Source organism: Phyllostomus discolor, chromosome 11, assembly GCF_004126475.2.
Source record: "Phyllostomus discolor isolate MPI-MPIP mPhyDis1 chromosome 11, mPhyDis1.pri.v3, whole genome shotgun sequence".
Classification (NCBI taxonomy): domain Eukaryota; kingdom Metazoa; phylum Chordata; class Mammalia; order Chiroptera; family Phyllostomidae; genus Phyllostomus; species Phyllostomus discolor.
The window spans coordinates 43,622,626-43,642,540 of NC_040913.2; the positions used below are offsets into that span (position 1 = coordinate 43,622,626).

A 19,915-nucleotide genomic window follows, 5' to 3' on the forward strand; every position below is an offset into this window, starting at 1 on the left:
CTATGTTTCTTTTCCAACCTCATAGGATTGTGAGGATGTCCTTGTCATTGAAGAGGTGGATTTTAAATGATGTGCCTCTCCTTTCCTCAGGTTCCCACAAAGTAAGGTTGTCCTCCTGGTACCATGATCGAGGTTGGGCCAAGATCTCCAACATGACTTTGAGCAATGGAAAACTAATAGTCAACCAAGATGGCTTTTATTATCTGTATGCCAACATTTGCTTTCGACATCATGAAACTTTGGGAGACCTTGATACGGAGTATCTTCAGCTGATGGTGTATGTCACTAAAGCCAGCATCAAAATCCCAAGTTCTCATATCCTGATGAAAGGAGGAAGCACCAAATACTGGTCAGGGAATTCTGAATTCCATTTTTACTCCATAAATGTTGGAGGGTTTTTTAAGTTTCGGTCTGGTGAGGAAATAAGTGTTGAGGTATCTAACCCTTCACTACTGGATCCAGATCAAGATGCAACGTACTTTGGGGCCTTTAAAGTACGAGATTTAGATTGACCATTATATTGTGGAGCATTATCATGTATTTCTTAGGATGTATGGAAACTATTCTTTTAAACAACCCAAGAAAGATGTATATAGGTGTGTAAAACTACTAAGAGGTATGGCCACATGGTATAAGAGGACTATATCTAAGCTTTTGATGCTGTAGAGAACATGTGTATTTACAGCCAAAGGAAGATGTTGGACTTAAGGTGTGTTACAGTCTGAAGGGCCTTCTTACACAGTGGTTTTTTAATTTTCTAATGAATTCCTAGAATTCAACCAGATTGAAGCAATTATGGAAAACTGCATTTAGGCCATGAGAGGAGTTAGTCCTCTGGATCTAGCCCTTAGTTATGGCGACTGTGCAGCTGAAGTAGAGAACATGTTTGTTATGTAATTGCAAATGGATGTCCATCTGAAGGGTTATGTTCTTTTGAATTGTTACGTCATGCTGGAACCTGCAAATAAATACTTTTTTCTAGTGAGGAGAGAGAATATATGTATTTTTATAGAATATCTAAAGTTATATTTCAGATGTAATGATTTCTGTGCAAAGTATTGTAAATTATATTTGTGCTATAGTATTTGATTCAAAATATTTAAAAATGTCTTACTGTTGACATATTTAATGTTTTAAATGTACAGACATATTTAACTGGTGCACTTTGTAAATCCCCTAGGGGAAACTTGCAGCTAAGGGAAATAATGCTGTTTGTTAATATCAACTGTATTATATTTCTTCATTCTTTTTAACTTAATAGATTTTTCAGACTTGTCAAATCTGTGCAAAAAAATTAAAATGGATGTCTTGAATAATAAACTGGATGTTCGCCACCAGGTGCCTTTCAAATTTAGAAGCTAATTGACTTTAGAAAGCTGACATTGCCAAAAAAGATACATAATGGGCGACTGGAATCTGTCAACAGTATTTATATAATTATTGAACAGGTTGTTTTTCTACAAGTGCTGAAAATTATAAATTTTGTTTTTATATTAAATGGAAAAGTTATCAGTGACTTATCAGCAAAAGAATCCCATTTTTTAATTTAGTGGAAGTTATTTTATACTGTACAATAAAAACGTTGCCTTTGAATGTTAAAACATTTTTTGGTACAAAAATAAATTTATAAGAAAATCTGCCTTGTGATTTTGTGCTTCTCTGTAATATCTGTCTTGCTCTGTGATCTTGTCCTCTCTAGTATGGTAATGTGGCTTCTATCTTTCCAAAGGTAACAGAGAAATGCAGATTTAATTAAAATTAGGAACAGATTCAATTAAATGAATGAACCTTGGAATTTGAAAAATATTTTGTGAGGGATTTGTATGCAAGAATGTAGCCAGATCAAAAATAGAGGCTTCTTTTACTCAAAAAAGAAAATTTTGTGTAATACTTATAAGGAAAAAATGGTGTTTTGTACAAGTTCATAATGCCTTGCAGAACAACAGTTTGACCTGGAGGAATCCTGGAACATTTAATACTTTACCATGGTGAAGAAGGATTAACAGTAGACTGGATGATCACCCACATGAAAATTTATGTGGGTGAGCTGTCCAGCCCAAGCTAGTCATTCACATGAGAGAGAGAGAGAAAGAGAGAGAGAGAGAGAGAGAGAGAGAGAGAGAGAGAGAGATAAGAAAACTGGCTACTCGGGGATGCACAGGAAGCCATAATTTAAGGCACTTGGTTATTTGTGGATACATGTTTCTTGAAGGCTGTGATTGGATGGAAGGAGAAAAGAAATATCAGATGTTACAGAGAAGAACTTATAAAGATCAGAGCTTAGATGGAGAGACTCAATCATTAGCCAATTTTTTACATACCTATTGTTATAAAACTACTAGTAAATCTAAGGTAGATTGGTACAAAATGTGATTTCAATATTATATAACCCAAGGGCTGAGCCCTGGGTTAAGGAAAATTAATTTTGATAAGCAATTGGAGAATCTCTTCACTCTCCACAGACACAGATTTAGATCGAGAACCTTATTAACTGCCTGTGTTCCTATAATGTAATTCTGTCATTTCCAAAGGTGAAAAACATTCATTTGTTCATTCCATGTTATTTGTTGAGCACCGACTATGTGTAGGCACTGCAGCAGGCACTGGGGAAGACACTCCTTCTGCCCTAGAGTAGTTTCCGTTCTGGTGTGGTAAGTGATATGGAGCATGAGGAGCGTGCCTTTGGGAGCAGTGGGTATTAGGACCAAACCCAATCTAAGGGATCGCAGATGGTCTAGAAATGAAATCCAGCTGGATAGGGGGTAGGCTGAAAGGCTCCAAAAGTGAATTTTAAATATTAATTATTATTTTAATTTATTGAAACTAACTCCCTCCAAGATGAGCTAAAACTCCAAGTCTAGGTATGGAAAGAACCTGGGATCTAGTGAGACAATATATGGGGACACCAGCCAGACTTGGGAACTGACGTGGCAGGTGGTCTGCCATGCTAGGGGAAATCCTCTATAGAGCACCCTGACTGTAATGGGAACTTTTGTGTACATTAAAGGGATTTTTAGAGTTTTGCTGGAATGAATCTATGACAATGAAATGGTATGTACACTGGCTTGCATCTCAAAGGGGGCAACTGTGTCAAGTGGATGTGCTGGGAGGTGTGGAAAAGGCCTTCTCTCTTTCCTAGTGATCCTCAAGGCTTTCCTGGATCTGAGTAGCAGGATCCAAACCCCACCTTTTCCCACTTACATGCTACTTTTTAATCCTGCTTGTTCTTCCCACTCACCCCATTTTCTACTTCAACTCTTCTGCATGTGTTTTGATCCTTGTCTTTTATTCTTTTCATTTTCCCTCCTAATCCTTGGCTCTTGCCTCAGAGGACAACTTAGTTCCTCTGGTGGTCCTTGGGGAATGAAGAGGCTGCTGCATCTGATCGAAATGCAACCAGGTTGAAATGCAACCATATCACCCTCAGAGACAGCTAACTAAACATGTTGGGGAATGAACAAGATCATATCAGGAAACGACATATTAGATGCTATGGCAAATTGGATTGTTTGCTCATTTTAACTACTCCATTTTAATGTTCTTCCCAACACATACCAAATCTGAAGAAAGGAAAGCATGCAAATATAAAGTCATCTGTCTTCTTGAGTCAACTTACGCAACTATACCAGAGTCAGGCAAACTTGAATCTTTCCCAGATAGCACATATTTGTCAATTCTTGTTTAGTGAGGTTGCATCCTCCCCACCTGCTCCCTTTCTTTTGTGACATGCATCACCCTCGGGCCATCCTAGAATATCCAGGGACCTATTTCCCCAGTGACATATGTGGGAATTTGAGCACCTCAAGCCTCACCCTTACTCTGTGTTCAATTTCTGATTTGATCTGAGACAGTGACTTTGGATTATACTTGTATGTGTAGCAGATACAACTCTGATTCAACTTTCAGTCCCATGTTTAGCCTGTGGAGTCATTCTGGGTTAGCATTCATGTTTAGCACCAAGCATGTTCTTGCTTCACTTTTGGCTTTGTTAGTTGATCCTTTAGCTGCCTGGCTATGAAATTGAAATATGTTTACCAGTAGCTGCATTTATAAATACTAATTAGTTATTGATTCACATTATTATGATTTAGCCTTGTGTTGCATTTACAATAAGAATTTTGTACACCTCAAATGTTAGATTTTAGCTATAAAACAGAAATGTATCCTTTTGACTAATAACATTTTTAATGATACTTCTACTCTTCTCTTCTTGTAATTTAAGAGTTTTATTTTCTAATCATCTACCCTCACATTCATGCTCCTTTGTTGAACTGATTTTCTTTACAGGAGCTTGCTTTATTGCATCATGACCAGTATTCTAGTTATTTGTGGTGATCATTTCTTTGATCTTATCAGTTGTAGATTAGTTATAGCATTGTTTATATTGCTACTGGCTTTCAACATCTATAGAGAAATCTTGTAGAAAAATTTTTCAAAAAAATTAAAGTACATTTAATATACAACATTGCATTACTTTCAGGTATACCACATAGTTATTCAACACTTATATTCTTTATGAAATGATTTCCACACTAAGTCTAGTAACCATCTATCACCATACATGGACCCAGAGGTTGTTATGCTAAATGACATAAGTTAGACAGTGAAGAATAAAAACCATATTATTTCACTTACCATGAAAAACAAACAAAGAAGACAAAATAGAATCTTTTGTTTTAAAAATTCAAAGAAGTGCTTCTTCTTGTTGGCAAAGAAATGAGCTAGAAGTTACTTACTCCATTAGCAACACCCAGAGCTAACTGGGGATCAAGGCTGGTTTAGAGACAAGTTCCCTTAAAATTAAGAAATATTTGAAGATTATATATGAGGGTCCTAAAATCATGGATATCACTCTCTTGGACAAAAACAATTTTCTCCCATTTCCTACAGATTCTGCAGAAGCTTTATTTTCTCAAAAGCCTCATCTCAACAATCTCAAATTGGTGGAACAAAAGCTCTTCACGAGTCATAAACATCTTCTGGGAGAGTGATCATAGGTTTGGGTGTCAACCAGGTTTGGAATATAAGCTCTTTTGTGTGGTAACCTTGAGCAGGTGGCCATCATTTGGATTTCACTTCCTGCCTTATGAAGCAGGAGTCACCCTGACTCTGTTGAAGAGTTGTGAGGATTGACTAGCACATGAGAGAGGCTCAGTAATGGTGGGAGGAGCTGCCATTAGTATCTTGTCTTCCCATTTGCTACAACCTTAGTCCTAAGGCTCAAGCATGCAGCCTGACCTCTTTTTCTCTAGCTGCTGTGCAGTGCTTTGCTCACTAAGCAAAGCACTATGCTCTGCTTTGTGGGAAACACCAAGATAGATATTGTATTAATTTCCCAGGGCTGCCAAGATAACAATAACCACAAATTGGGTGGCTTAAAACAACAGAAGTTCATTGTTTCCACAATTTTGGAGGCTAGAAATCTGAAATCAAGGTGTTTGCAGGATCACACTTCCTCTGAAGGCTCCAGGGAGGAATCCTTCCTGCCTCTTCCAGGCTCTGGTGGCTGTTGGCAACCCTGGGTGTCCTTGGCTTGTGGCTGCATCACGTCAAGCTCTACTCCTGTCATTATGTGGCCATTTTCCCAGTGTCTCCACATGGGCTTACTTCCTTGTGTGACTGTGTGTCTCTATGTCTTCAAATCTTCCTCTCTTCAGTCATGGGGTTTAGAGTCTACCCTAATCCAGTATGACCTCATCTTATAATACTTTGATGCTTTGGGGTCTAAATTAATTCAGGGGCCTGTGATGTAAGGCCTGTGTGCTTCTGAGTTACAATACCCTAGAGGCAGTAGAAAGTGCATCAGGTGGAGGAGTGAGGAGCCTGCTTTTTCAGTTGGGAAAGAAGTGACTTTTCCCCAGGGTACTGCCTTTCACTGTTCACAATGTTTGACTTAGATTGTGTCCAAAATTAGGGGCTGAAAAACCCTGCAGGGACCAGGCTTCATGTCCAATATTCTGTCATTTCCTCCTAACACTGATTTTTCATCATTTGTCTAGGAGACAAGTTAAAGAAGGACAGTTTCAAAGGAGAATGTTTTCTTGAACACCTTAAGTGAACACAAGAAGCTCAGAGCTAATTTTTAAAAGATGACTGGACAACTTGCTTGGCTTGTTTTCTGCCCTCAACAAGATAGTAAGCTTGATAGACAGAGACATGTTAATTGAAATATCCCCTTAGCATGCAAGCTGCTTGGATAGATTAGTATCCTGTGGCATAGCCATTAAAGGAGGTGTGTGTGTGTGTGTGTGTGTGTGTGTGTGTGTGTGTATGTTTACTGGATTGTTGAAAGGACTCAAAGTCAGTTGAACATTTTTGCTTGTAATATAACAAGAATTGGTAATAAAGTCTTTCTTTTTTATTTTAATTGTTGTTCAAGTACAGTTTTCTGCCTTTTACCCCCATCAATGACCAGAAGTCTTCCTTTTTGTAACAAAATTTTTTATTGTTGTTCAAGTACAGTTGTCTCCATTTTCTCCCCACCACTTCCCCCACCCCAGCCAACCCCACTTCCCACCCTTGATCCTACCCCTCTTTGGTTTTGTCCATGTGTCCTTTATAGATGTTCCTGAAATCCCTTCCCCCTTTTATCCCATTATCCCCTCCCACCTCCTCTCTGGTTATTGCTGGTTTGTTCTTAATTTCAATGTCTCCAGTTATATTTTGCTTGCTTGCTTGTTTTGTTGATTAGGTTCCCTTTATAGGTGAGATCATATGGTATTTGTTGTTCACCACCTGGCTTATTTCATTTAGCATAATGCTCTCCAGCTCCATTCATGCTATTGCAAAGGGTAGGAGCTCCTTCTTTCTTTCTGCTGCATAGAACTCCATTGTGTAAATTTACAATAATTTTTTGATCCATTCATTTACTGATGGGCACTTAGGCTGTTTCCAGCACTTGGCTATTATAAATTGTGCTGCTATGAACATTGGGGTGCATAGGTTCTTTTGGATTGGTGTTTCAGGGTTCTTAGGGTATAATCTCAGCAGTAGAATTGCCAGGTCAAAATGCAGTTCCATTTTTAGTTTTATCAGGAAATTCCATACTATTTTCCATGGTAGCTGCACCAGTCTGTATTCCTACCAACAATGTACTTGGGTTCCCTATTCTCCACATCCTCTCCAACACTTGTTGTTTGTTGGTTTGTTTATGATGGTTATCTTAAAGTCTTTCTTTTAAAACAGAAATTTGGTGTTTAAAAACCTAAGAATTCTTTTTTAAGCCTGAAATATTGGTCCATAGAAGTGTAACACAATGGAGTCTGTAGAAACACCTACTGGCCTGAAAACAGGGTGAAGCTTCTGGCTGACCACCATTTTTGATCAGGAAAAGCTGGCAAAAAGGAGGGAAACAAACAAACATGGTTAGAAAGCCTTTCTTACCTATGCTTTATAGTAAAATCCTTTGGAATCTGTTGTGCACTGCTAATATTAATGTCTACAGACCACAACTTATTTTTATGGGGGACTTAGGGAGATTCCTGTGGTCACTGGTGTCTCAAAGGGTAAGAGTCATTCTTGCCCTGGGTTTACCAGAATGCAGGTGCTAAACTCTAAGGAGTAGACCAATCTAGTCCACTTTAAATGAATATTTGAAAGTACCTGTTCAAGATTTTTTTTTAGGAGAGAAGAAGAGGGCAGAGAAGGGGTTGTGGTGGCAGCAGTAAGTCTCCTTTTGGCTTCCCTGAAAAGTTCAGACCTGGTCTATTTTGACCCAAATTTGCTTATCCCACTCCAAAAAAAGAACTCCTGAGTTCGTCAGAATCCCCCTGCTTAGTTCCTTCTGTTAGAGGAACATGTTTAGGAGTCTGACCCCAAAGGATGGCCCCAGGAGCCAAAAATGAATTCCTTCCTGATACACAGAAAAGTAAATATTCTCTTCATCTTTGTCTTACATTTCAAGTTCCCCAGGCACCAGCCCCTTCAGCCCAGCCAATTTAGCTGTGTAACACATACCACTGTAGTTACCAGTCCTTCCACAAAAAAGAATTTCCCTTCTCATCCCTGAAGAGGGCTTATGGAAGATATTACATCAAATTGTTAAAAATTATCAATAGACTACTTTTTACCTTTTGAAAAAAATTTCATTGTGTTTTTTACATTATCATTTAACTCCCCTATACCCTCTCCCTCTGCAATCACCATGCTATTGTCCATGTCCGTGAGTTCTTTTTCCTTTCTGCTCTATCCCTCCACCCTAACTCTGCTCCCCACAGCTGCCATCCTGTCCTCTATCTGTGAATCTGTCTCTGTTTTGCTTGTTAGTTCAGTTTGTTCATTAGATTCCACAAAAATGGAAATCATATGGTATTTATCTTTCTTTGACTGGCTTATTTTTCTTAGCATAATATTCTCCAGGTCCATCCACGCTGTTGCAAAGGATAAAATTTTCTTCTTTTTTACAGCTGAGAAGGCTACCATTGTGTATATGTTCTATAGTTGTTTTATCTACTCATCTACTGATGGACACTTGGGCTGCTTCTATATCTTGGAGACTATAAATAATAGTGCAATGAGCATACAGGTGCTTGTGTTCTTTTGAATTAGTGTTTTGGGTTAATGTATTTCCATGCATTTTTGTTTGCCAAAATCAATGATTAAGAAATATCTGTATTTTTTCTTCTCTTTCAGAGGACACATGCCAGCATTCATCCCATTGTTGAAAGTTGTAGTTTAGGCAGTAGCAAGACACATTTCTTCTAAGGTTTAGCCAAAAAAGTATTGAGAGCCTCCTCAGTATTGAGCATTCTGCTAGGGCAGTTCTTATCCAAAATCTCATTTAACCCTTACTATCATTTGATGCAGTGACTGTCACTAACCCATTTTATAGACTCATAATTATTAAATGAACTCTGGTGTGTGTGTGTGTGTGTGTGTGTGTGTTAGGGATTTGAATGTATGAATATCTGGCTTTTTTCTTCTGCACCTTTGCTGTTGCAGACAATGTGACTGAAATGTCCTCCCAGTTGTCACCATCCTTCAAATCCTGTGTAAGCCCCACCACCCCATGAACCAATCAGTCACCCTTTCCTTGTGAGCTCCTATTGTCCTTTGTGTTTTAACCATATAATGTAAGACTCAATTATCTCTTGTCTTCTACCACCTTTTGGCTGTTTCTTAAGTCTTAGTCTTGCCTTCCAAGAGGAGTGTGAGCTGCTTCAGTATGAGGACAGTGTTCTGCATGCTGCTCTTGTGTTCCAAATGTGCTGAGCACATGATGGGGCCAGAGAAGAACTTAATACAAACTTATTGAATGCATGATTGATGAATTCATCTGTGTCCTCTGTCAATTGTGAACGTCCACACCCAAATTTTGCTCTGTGGCTTTTAGGGATCCATTGAATTTTCACCACAATTTTTTGCTGGTACTATATAGAGTGGGTGGGTAGTAGAAGGGGGAATGAAGCCAAGAGGACCATGTTAGTGTCTGGGCTCTTTCAGGTGTGCCTTTGCACAGAATCCCATGTCAAGGAACAGAGGGGTAAAATGAGCATATATAATGTTGAGAGGTCAGAGATCTGGTCTTGTCAATAATTTTTTCATTACTTTGGATGAAACACTTAACCTTTTGTAACTCTACTTTTTATTCAGAGAATTGAAATAATAATAGCCACATCACTTATCTTGCATTGTTAAGGGTTTAAGTAAACCAGTAAATGTGCCAACATGTCACCAAGATGTCATATGGATTGAACAGTGTCATTATTCAAAGTCAGTGAGAGCAGTGACACAAATGCACCGGCCTAACATCTAGCAGCCTTCCCAGAGCTGCTTTCCCATGCCAGCTCATTCATACCTGCTTCAGTGACATCTCCCAAATCAGCAGTCATTTCTGGGGAAGATTTTAGGGGTCAATGGGCTCAATTGTGTCCTGGAGTCTATGTTGACCCAGTTCTTCAAATTAGTTCTACTTTGATTTGATAGTTCAAATAATTTTTCTCTTGTTGAACTCTGTTTTTACATTGTATAGATTAAGCTTATCTCTTCCATCTCTTCCAAACATTTTCTTTTCTCCCATCCAAGTACTAACCAGGCCTGACCCTGCTTAGCTTCCGAGATCAGACGAGATCGGGCGCATTCAGGGTGGTATGGCCATAGACAAAACAAACATTTTCTTTTCTAAAAGAAAAGAGAAATGGGAAAGAGGAAGGGGAGTACACTTCAATCATGGTAGCAATGGATCACTTTCTCTGTCTTGCAGGCAAAGTAAAAATGTCCTTGAAGTAGCAATGACTTAGAGTGTCAGAGGCAAATTCATCTTCACTGAGCATGTCTATAATGTTCCTTTCTCAGCCTGGTGAACCAATCAGCCCGTGATGAGCCCTGTGGTGAAAAAGAAGGAAGTCCAAAAAGATGGTGGCCTACATAATTCCTTAAAGACCACTCTGTCTATTGGCCCTTTCCCTTAACTTAAAATTCTCACACTCTAGACTCTAGAGTATATAGCACTTTGTAAGGATTAAAAAAATACTGAGTAAAATTTAAACCAATTTTCAGAAAAATGAAAAGACTTAAAGAGATATGCATGTTCTAGTAGAAATAAAATTCCCTAATTTAAAAAATGGCTCACAAAGGAGATTTTGAGACAGCAAGGGTAGGTTAGAGAAGAGATATTGGGGTGAGTGAATGTGTGTGTGTGTGTGTGTGTGTGTGTGTGTGTGTGCGTGCACACACTGTGTTCTCATTTATTTGGGTGGTGTAACTTTAGATGCTTTTATCTGCAATAGACAACTTTGACTCAAAATTTCCTAATTTTTCATTGCATATTAAGAAATTGAAATCTTAATCACGAACAGGTGTAATATGTCAGGGCTCTTGCCTTTTTATTCTTTTTGACCTCTTCTCCTTCATGTATTGGCTTCACCTGCTTGGTGTTAACCAAATAGTCACAACAGTTCTGGGCACCAAATCCAGGTACAACAGCATTCAGCAGAAGAAAGGGCATATTTCTTCATATCCCTTTCTAAGGAGCAGGGAAACGTTTCCCAGAGCATCCTAGGCAATAACTTCCTACTTCTAAGACTGCCCAGGAATTTGGTTAAGGGTTCATTCTGAAATCCTCTGCAGTACTGGCTACCAAAGATATGAAATATAGGACAAGTTGCTACATCTTAAATTCTCAATATCTAACACAAAGTTTCAATGCTTTGGGACTGATCTGAATTTTGAAGACAACATACCTGTGTTTGGATGTTCTCAAATCATTCTGCTAAGTCATTTGAAATCCTGAGCACTTTGAGTGAGAACCGATTTTTGAAAAGTTCCCCAAATTCCTAGACTGCAGAAACACCTGTTAACTGTTCATCAGAAATGTATGTCTCCCCCTTCTGGGGTTGTTGCTGGGAAGAATCTGCCCAGCTAGGGACTATATTTCCTGATCCCCATGTCATGGAGCCACACAACATGTTCTCATTGATGGCATGTGAGCAGAGTGAAATGTCACCTCAAGCCAAGGTAAAGAAGCACTCCTTTCCCTCTATGCTGACAGAAAGCAAGAAGATGCTAAGGGTCAAAGGACTCACAGATGGGAAAAGTTTGGATCTTTAAGACTTTAAGTGAAGGAAATCCATCTGTTTGTCAGGCACACCAGCTATGTGAGTGAGAAGTATACTTTTATTGTGTTAAGCCACTGATATTTTGGAGTTTATTTGTTACTGTAGCTAGCAGCATTACTTTAACTAATATGCCATATGTCAAGGCAAAGGCAGGAGTTAAACCTCTTCTTAAAGTTTTTGTCATGAAAACCCCAAATCCCAAAGTTATTTCTCTGCTCTGAATGTCTCAGTGTCAGTGTCCCCTTATTCTAATCTCTAGGTATGAAATTCCTACCTATCAGGAAACTCCAACCTTTCATCCCAGCATCATGCTCACAAGCAGTGCATTCATCCAATTTTGGTAAATGTCAGCAAGGCAGCTCTTAGTTGGTCTCTGGCCATTCAAGTCCTTCAGAATAGTTTGGAACCAGGTCCAGTCTCCTTCAAGATCTCTTCACAATGGGTGTTGCAACCCTCTTTAGTGACTACTTATTTAGTGAATAACTGCCAAGTAACACACACACACACACACACACACACACACTCACAAATTATTAGGCCTACATAGAATAAATCCATTATGAAGGAGATAAACATTATCAGCTATGTAGACAATTTACAAGACTGCTTTTCCCACAATGGAGTGAAGAGCTACTAGTTCTCATAACAGCTGCAGTACTCCATTTTACAAAGCAGTTACCTTCTTTTCTTCATGTGCCTCTTCTTTCAAAACAGTGCATTTGGGATCTGCTGATTTATATATAAATTAATGGCGGCTGCCTTAACTAGTAAAAACGCAACCAACCAACCAACCAACCAACCAACCAAACAAACAAACAAACAAGCAAACATGGAAGCTTTATCAAATAAGAGCTGTCCTCCACTGAGGATTATTGGCTGTTCCACTGGCTGGGTGACATGGGAACTGAGGAGGGTGGGAGCCTGGGCTGGTTTTGCCCTTCCAGCTGCATGGCTCAAATGGGGACAGGTCAGTTCTCCTGAGAGATGGCATCTTTCTAACTTTTTCTCTGTTTAAGCTGAACTTGTGATCCCATTGAGGTTTAAGATCTACCCCCATTCTCAGTCCTCTTCCCTCCCACTCCATAACATATGATGGATTGATACTGGAACAAGGGACCATGACAGAAGAATAAATCTTGGTAAAGCTTAGAAAGCTTCCAACTCTTGGATGAAAATGGCCTTCCTGCTTCAGATGCCCACTTGCTGCCCAGTGTTATGCTAGGTATGAGATGAATAGTCAGCTCTTAGGAAGGGCACAGGCTCATCAGGTTTGCAACTCAACTGCTGGAGTGTTAGACTTTTCTGCCTGGAGGAAAGGAGCATGCTTGGACTCTGAAGAACATTTGCAGGCACCACCCTGAACCAAGAAGCTTAGTAGCAATTTATACCTCCATTTATTCAACACCTATTAGTGCCAGACTGGAAATGGGAACAAAGGAATGAATGACAGAGTTCTCAACTTTAGGAACTTTGAGAACAGACTGTGGATCTCCATGTAAGGTAAAAAGTGTTATAATAGGAATATGCCCTTAGGGCTTGGGAACAGAGAGGAGCGGCACAGTGTCCATTCCAGAAAGTTCAGAGAGGGCTTCCAGGAGATGACAGTTAAGACAGCCTTAATATTTGGGTAATAGCTAAGCACGCAAAGGATTGGAGAGAGAAGTGGAAAGTAGAACTTAAGTGGGCAAGATGAGAAGTTGAAATAATAGACACATTTGGTAGTTGTAGCAAAGGAGGGAACCCCAATGAAACTCTACTCTAATGAAAATAGAGTAGTGAAGGAGGGGTGGAGAATAGAGATATAAGACCAAGAGCAGATTACACTGTGTTTTCCTAGGTCTTCCTTGGCACACCAGGGAGCACTTTTCCACTCTACTGGTATGGAGTAGAGTGGAACAGTTAAATGTAGAGTCAATAGAAATACTTTCCTGAAAAATGACTTTTCCTGGACTTCAGTTGTACAACTTGCTTTCAATTCTTGGTGGGATCAGATGTATGTTCCTCTGGAAACTGAGAGTGAAGTCTGAAAAAGGCAAGTCATAATATGGAGCTGTCACACCTGAGGCCTCTGGGAACCAGCCCCTCCATGCTCTGTTTCTTTTCATGGAGACACAGTGAGAAGTTTTCCTCAGGGGCTCAGCTCAGTAGAGGCCTGATTCTGCTTTTGAAAGCTGTGGTATAAATGTGTTATTCGGTTACATTCAGTTCTCCTTTCTTTTCCATCATCTAAACAGATTACATATCTTTATTTTCTTGTGATTAGTTCTAGACCATAGATTGTAGGCTAAGTGATATGTGACATGTATTGGTTAGGAGCATTTAATTCCCAGCGCAGAACCATCTGGAGGTCTCTTTCTTTTGCTGTCAAAATCAGTAGCATTCCATATGGCATAGCTTCCAACATCTTGGGTCCTGGAGTGAGTATGATGTGGAGCAGAGACTCCCACAATGTACACATAGCATGAGCAAGATATCAACCCTTGTTTTTCTAATTGTTTGTTGGTTCAGCATAACCAAGCTTATCTTGATAGAGACAGAAGGGCCCCCTCTTCTCTTGGCCTTGATGAGTTGCCACCCTTTAAGGCTGCTTAACAATAATATGCACAAATTGTCTTCTTACCAGAAGTCAAATGAAAGCAGAGGGAGCTACATGCTTGGCTTTAGAAACATAGTATTGGTAAGGATATTATACCACTTTTGTGTACAGAAGACAAACTGGAAGATTTTTTCTGTAGCAAAACCCCAGTGTGCACTAATCCATTTGTAGCTGCATGACCTTCACCTGAACCTTTCCCACCATCCTTACTTGGCTTACAAGTAGTGCTTTAGGGTTGTATTCCTAGGATGCACACATTTTTCTGAAATCTGAAATTCCCCTTAAATCTTCTGCTTTGGCTAACATACCAAAGATCATCAATAAAAACTTCCTATTCTTTGAACATTAGTTCTTTCTGGCATGATGGAACCTATTCTAGGCATATTCTTCCAAATTTGTGTGGTGGATCAAAACACTAGAGCAATAACCATTTTGTTTCTAGATGACTTAACAACTGCTTTGCATCAATTGTACAATGGGGACAATGATTATAGAAATTGGTCATTAAGATGACTAAGAAATATGTTCCTGACTGAACAACACTGGATTTTGTGTCAGCAAGTTGATGTGGCCAAAGTCTAGTCAGTGCTTCCTATTCAACCCTCCTGCATTGCTCCCAATCATTTTTCATAATGCTCTGCAGCATAATTTTCTAAAACATGGTTACAGCCATGTCACTCACTTGTCTTAAAGTCTTACATCACTTCTCAATGCCAACAGATTAAGTGCAAAACATCTACTGACATCAATCTCTTTCTGCAAGTTTTTGTTCTATAATCTCTGTCCCCTGGGCTCTACACACTGCCCCAGTCACACTAAAATATCACCTTTTGCCTCATTGACTGTACACACATTTTCACACCTTTGTGATTGCTCTAGGCAGCCTTTCCCCATTCTCTGTCTCATATCTGTTTCTCATTCTTGAGGAGTTCAAACATCCTTCTGCATGGGGCTTTGTTCTTGTGGCTATCAGTCAGCCATTCCCTCCTCTGGGTCCTTGTGGCACTTGGTTTGTTGTTAAAGTATTTATTTATTTATTTATTTATTTATTTATTTATTTATTTTCTCTCTTTTTATTGTTGTTCAAGTACAGTTGTCTCCATTTTATCCCCATAACTCCCCCGTTTTTTAAAATTTTATTTTAATCATTGTTCAAATACAGTTTTCTCCTTTTTACTCCCAATCCAGGCCCCCCTCCCACCCCTCCCCACTTCCCTCCCATTACCACCCTCCCCTTAGTTTATGACCTTGTGTCCTTTAAGTTTGTTCCTGTGAACCCTTCCCACTGTCCCCTGAAATTCCCTCTACTCTCTTCTGTGGGCACTGTCAGCCTGCCCTCTATTTCAGTGTCTTTGGTTATATTTTGCTTGTTTCTTTGTTTTGTTATTTAGGTTCCTGTTAAAGGTGAGATCATATGGGATTTGTCTTTCACTGCCTGGCTTGTTTCACTTAGCATAATGTTTTCCAGCTCCATCCACGCTGTTGCAAAGGGTAGGAGCTCCTTCTTTCTTTCTGCTGCATAGAATTCCATTGTGTAAATGTACCATAGTTTTTTGATTCATTCATTTACTGATGGGCATCTTGGTTGCTTCCAGCATCTAGCTATTGTAAATTGTGCTGCTATGAACATTGGGATGCATAGGTTCTTTTGAATTGGTGTTTTAGTATTCTTAGGATAGAGTCCCAGCAGTGGAATTGCAGGGTCAAAAGGCAGATCCATTTTTAGTTTTCTGAGGAAATTCCATACTGCTTTCCATAGTGGTTGTACCAGTCTGCATTCCCACCAATGTACTAGGGTTCCCTTTTCTCCACAACATCGTCAGCACTTGTTGTTTGTTGCTTTGTTTCTGATGGCCATTCTGACCAGAGTGAAGTGGTATCTCATTATGGTTTTAATTTGCATCTCTCTGATGGCTAGTGATGCTGAACACCTTTTCGTATGTCTCTGGGCCCTCTGTAGGTCCTCCTTGGAGAAGTGTCTGTTCAGATCCTTTGCCCATTTTTTAATTGGGTTGTTCATTTTCCTGGAGTGGATTTGTGTGAGTTCTTTATGTATTTTGGAAATCAAACCCTTGTCCGAAGTGTCATTGGCAAATATATTTTCCTATATGGTTGGTTCCATTTTCATTTTTTTTAGACATGCAGAAGTTTTTTATTCTGATGAAGTCCTATTTGTTTATTCTTTGGTGCTTAAAGTTTGAATGGTAACTACTTATTTACCTGTTTGTCCCTCTCATTAGTGCGGGGATAGTGTCTTATTTATCTGTGCGAATTGTGCCTAGCATATTGACCAACATCTGGAAGCTATCCAAGGAATACTGAAGGAGAGAAAGAAGGAAGGAGGAAGGAAGCATGAAGGAAAGGATGAAGACAGGTAGAGAGAAAAGGAGGGAGCTGTGAGAATGAAGGATGCTGTCAACATGCTATCCTAAATCCTAGTATTCTTTGTCTCCTTCTTAAGTCTTATCTCTGGCCAAGAGTACAAATTAAAACTGAAGGTAAAGGAAGGATCTGAAGGGTAGCACCTGATGGGTGTCTAGATGGCCCAGGCAACTCTTCAATAGCCAGTCTAAAGGGAACAAGCAACAACCTTCTCCTCTCTGTGGAACAGATGTTGCTCACTCAGCAAATCTGTGCCAGGCATCGCCCAAGTGCCAAGGATATTGAAAAAAAATGAATTAAACATGGCCTTTAGTGCTCTCCACTTTAGTCATCTCAATCTTCTTCTTTCGATTCAGTTCCCTTTTCTTTTCTCACAAAACTGTCCTGTTTTCATTAGTTCTTTGTTATTTCTTGAATCTGGATGTCACTGTTCAAGGTGCCCCTTCTCTACCTTATCTTTACCTCTTACATTTTAGAGAATGTTCTTATCTTCATACCATACTGAACCTGAATGCAGAAGTCAGATGATTAGCCTTGTATTTTATTCTTTTGGTTTTACTTTCCCAAATATGCTTTTCAAAGTATTATCTCATTTCTCCCTCTCTAGGATTTCAATTACATGTATATTAGACTTTTTTACTGTTTTCTCACATACATCCAAATTCTCCTTTGTACTTGCCATCATTTTTGGTCTCTGTACTTCAGTTTGGAAGCATTTTTAGGTCACAGCGTCTGCTGTGTCTTATCTGCTGCTAACCCTGCATTATGAGGAAATTTCAGTTATTGCATTTTACATTTCTAAAATTTCTGATTCTTTTTCATTAATTCTAGTTTTCTACCAAACTCCTTCTTGTCATCTAATTTTTGAACTCATTGATATGTTTTTGATGTATAATAATTTCAATGTCTCCACCACTGTTTGGTTGTTATTGTGGTATAACAAATCACCCAAAACTTGGTTGAGTAAAGCAAACATTTGACTGGAGTCATTTAGAGACATAGTCACTCAGGGCTGGCAGTTGATTTTGGTGTTGGCTATAACACCTTCAGGTGTATTCTTAACATGGCCTAGGCTTCCTGATAGTATGGCTGCCACAGGGTGGTTGACTTTCCTACATGGTATCATTTTAGAGGCTAAGTAGAGATGATGGGATTGTGGGGTGTGGGGTGGGAAAGTAAAAGTGTGGAGAAAACAGTCAGAAGATTATAACAGAAAGGTCAAATTCAGCATCTGAAATATAATGTTTAAATATGGTAAGAACACATGAACACACACCCTATCCCCTTAAGCTACAAAACAGTGAAAGATTGTCTGTTATAACAATACATATATATTATTACCTAATAATAATGAGCACTTATGGAGAGATTACTGGGTGTCACCAAACCTAATATTCCATTTCTGCAAAATAATTACTATATTATCCTCACCTTATGTATGGGAAACTGAGGCAAGAGAGGTTCAGGAGATTGGCTAAAGGCATGCTGTAAGTGGCATTTAAACCCAGGCAGCTGCACTTCAGAGGCCACTTTTCAACACTGTATTATGAATAATACAATAGACCAGGTATAGTCTATGTTTCATTTTCTATCATTCCCTGTCTAAATACCTGGCAAAGGAAGTTAATGAGAACTAAATGCAGTAATTATGCTCAGGCAGGAGTTGAGTTTCTACACCTTATTTATTTGTACCTAATAAATATTAGGTACCCTAATGAAGGACCTCAGTGATGTTGCCATGAGAAGAGACTTGGATTTGGGATTTGGACTCAGTCACAAGTTCTGGTACAGGTCTAGGCTCTGCCATTTGCTAGGTCTATGATTCTGGGCTAGTATTCTAACCTCTCTCATTACTGTAAATGGATGATGACTTGTCTTTATGATTGTGGAGCTGGAGGGATAGAGAATGAGTAAACAGACATGCCCCACACTGCTGGAACAGGCAGGAAGAGGGGGAAGCACCCAGCCAGAGGAAGACAACATTCAGACACCCCCTTGACCGCTGTTGATACTAAATTAGCAAATAATGTGGAGTGTGGGATGAGAGAGTGCAAGATGCAGCAGGAGCCTCCCACATACAGCAAAGGACAAAATGAAAATGGGGAAAGTTAACCTCTTCCTCCTCACTTTCTGTACCTGCTAGTAATGGAAGCCAAGGGCAGAAAGTGGGTTTCTCCTCCCTCCCAAACCCCTAGACTGATTATCATCAGGGGTGTGGCTACAGCAGTCTCAGGTAGGGATGGGGAGTGGAGGGGGTGATAGTGGCAGGTGGGATCACAGGTGATCTGACTTTCCAAGCCTTTACCTCATGTTCCATTGTCCAATCATACTTCAGCTGTAAAATGAGTTTATTAAAAGATACAATTATTAATAAGTTGGCACTGACAGAGCCTTAAACTCAAGCATGGGATCCCTCTGGATTCAGGTCTTACCCAAGCATGGTCTGTGGCAGAGTTGGGTCCTTGGCAGCGAGGCAAGGCTGGCTTGATGGGGGAGGTGGGGTTGTTTCAGTGCATGGTGTCTTCTAAAGGCAATATCAAAGCAGTTTCACCACTCAAAGACCCAGTGTCAGAAGGAATGTTTATTAGGTTTCCTACCTCACACTCACTTGTTCAGCCTGTTCTGCCTACCCTTCATAGGGAGACTAGATGGCTATTGTTGACCATCATCCATTGGGAGGAGATGTTTGACACTGATGTTCTAGGGCTGAAGTAGTTATGATAAGTGAAAGTGAACACTAATAAATCCTGGTGTCTCATGCTGGCTTTAGGAAGCCATTTGTATCTATCTATATTTTTAACCAAGGCTTACAGTAGCCAAGTTACATTACTTACATGTCACTGTTAGAAACACATTTTATCAGACACAGGCCCTCTAAAAAACATCACCTTCTAGCCTAAACTCATCTGCTGCTGCATCTGCTGTGCATCTGCTGCTGCACAATTTCTGCTAACTTCACCTGCAGGGAGTGCCTTGTTTAAAATGTCTCTTCAAAAATAAGGATAAATGCTATAGAAGTGGGTTACATTTTTCTGTATAATCTGATGTAAGAATCAGCTTACATCTCACTATAGGTACAGTCAATGATATCTAATAGAAAAATAGAGATATATTGAATCTTGCATCAAATTCCATGGCCATCTGCAGTAATGTTCTCCACACAGTTTAAACACTGTCTGAGAGTACATATGTTATGCATTGTATATTTTATTTAAAATTATGATGTTGACTATGGAACATATTCATTAAGCTCTTAATTAATTAGTGGAATTTGAGGGTTCATTTCAATTTTTCCAGCTTTATTGAGATATTATATGTAACATATATAAGTTTAAGGGGTACAATGTAATTATTTGATGCATGTATATGTGAGGAAATGATT

General features: G+C 39.3%; 1 protein-coding gene across 1 annotated transcript in view; it reads left to right on the forward strand.

Annotated features, from left to right (window-relative positions):
- TNFSF11 (TNF superfamily member 11) overlaps positions 1-1,280 on the forward strand; it is a 38,323-nt gene extending 37,043 nt beyond the window's left edge. The window contains exon 5 of the mRNA XM_028526848.2: positions 91-1,280. Coding sequence (XP_028382649.1) covers positions 91-512 — 422 coding nt within the window. The 3' untranslated portion in view covers positions 513-1,280. The remainder of the gene's footprint in view (positions 1-90) is intronic.
- The last annotated feature ends 18,635 nt before the right edge of the window (positions 1,281-19,915 follow it).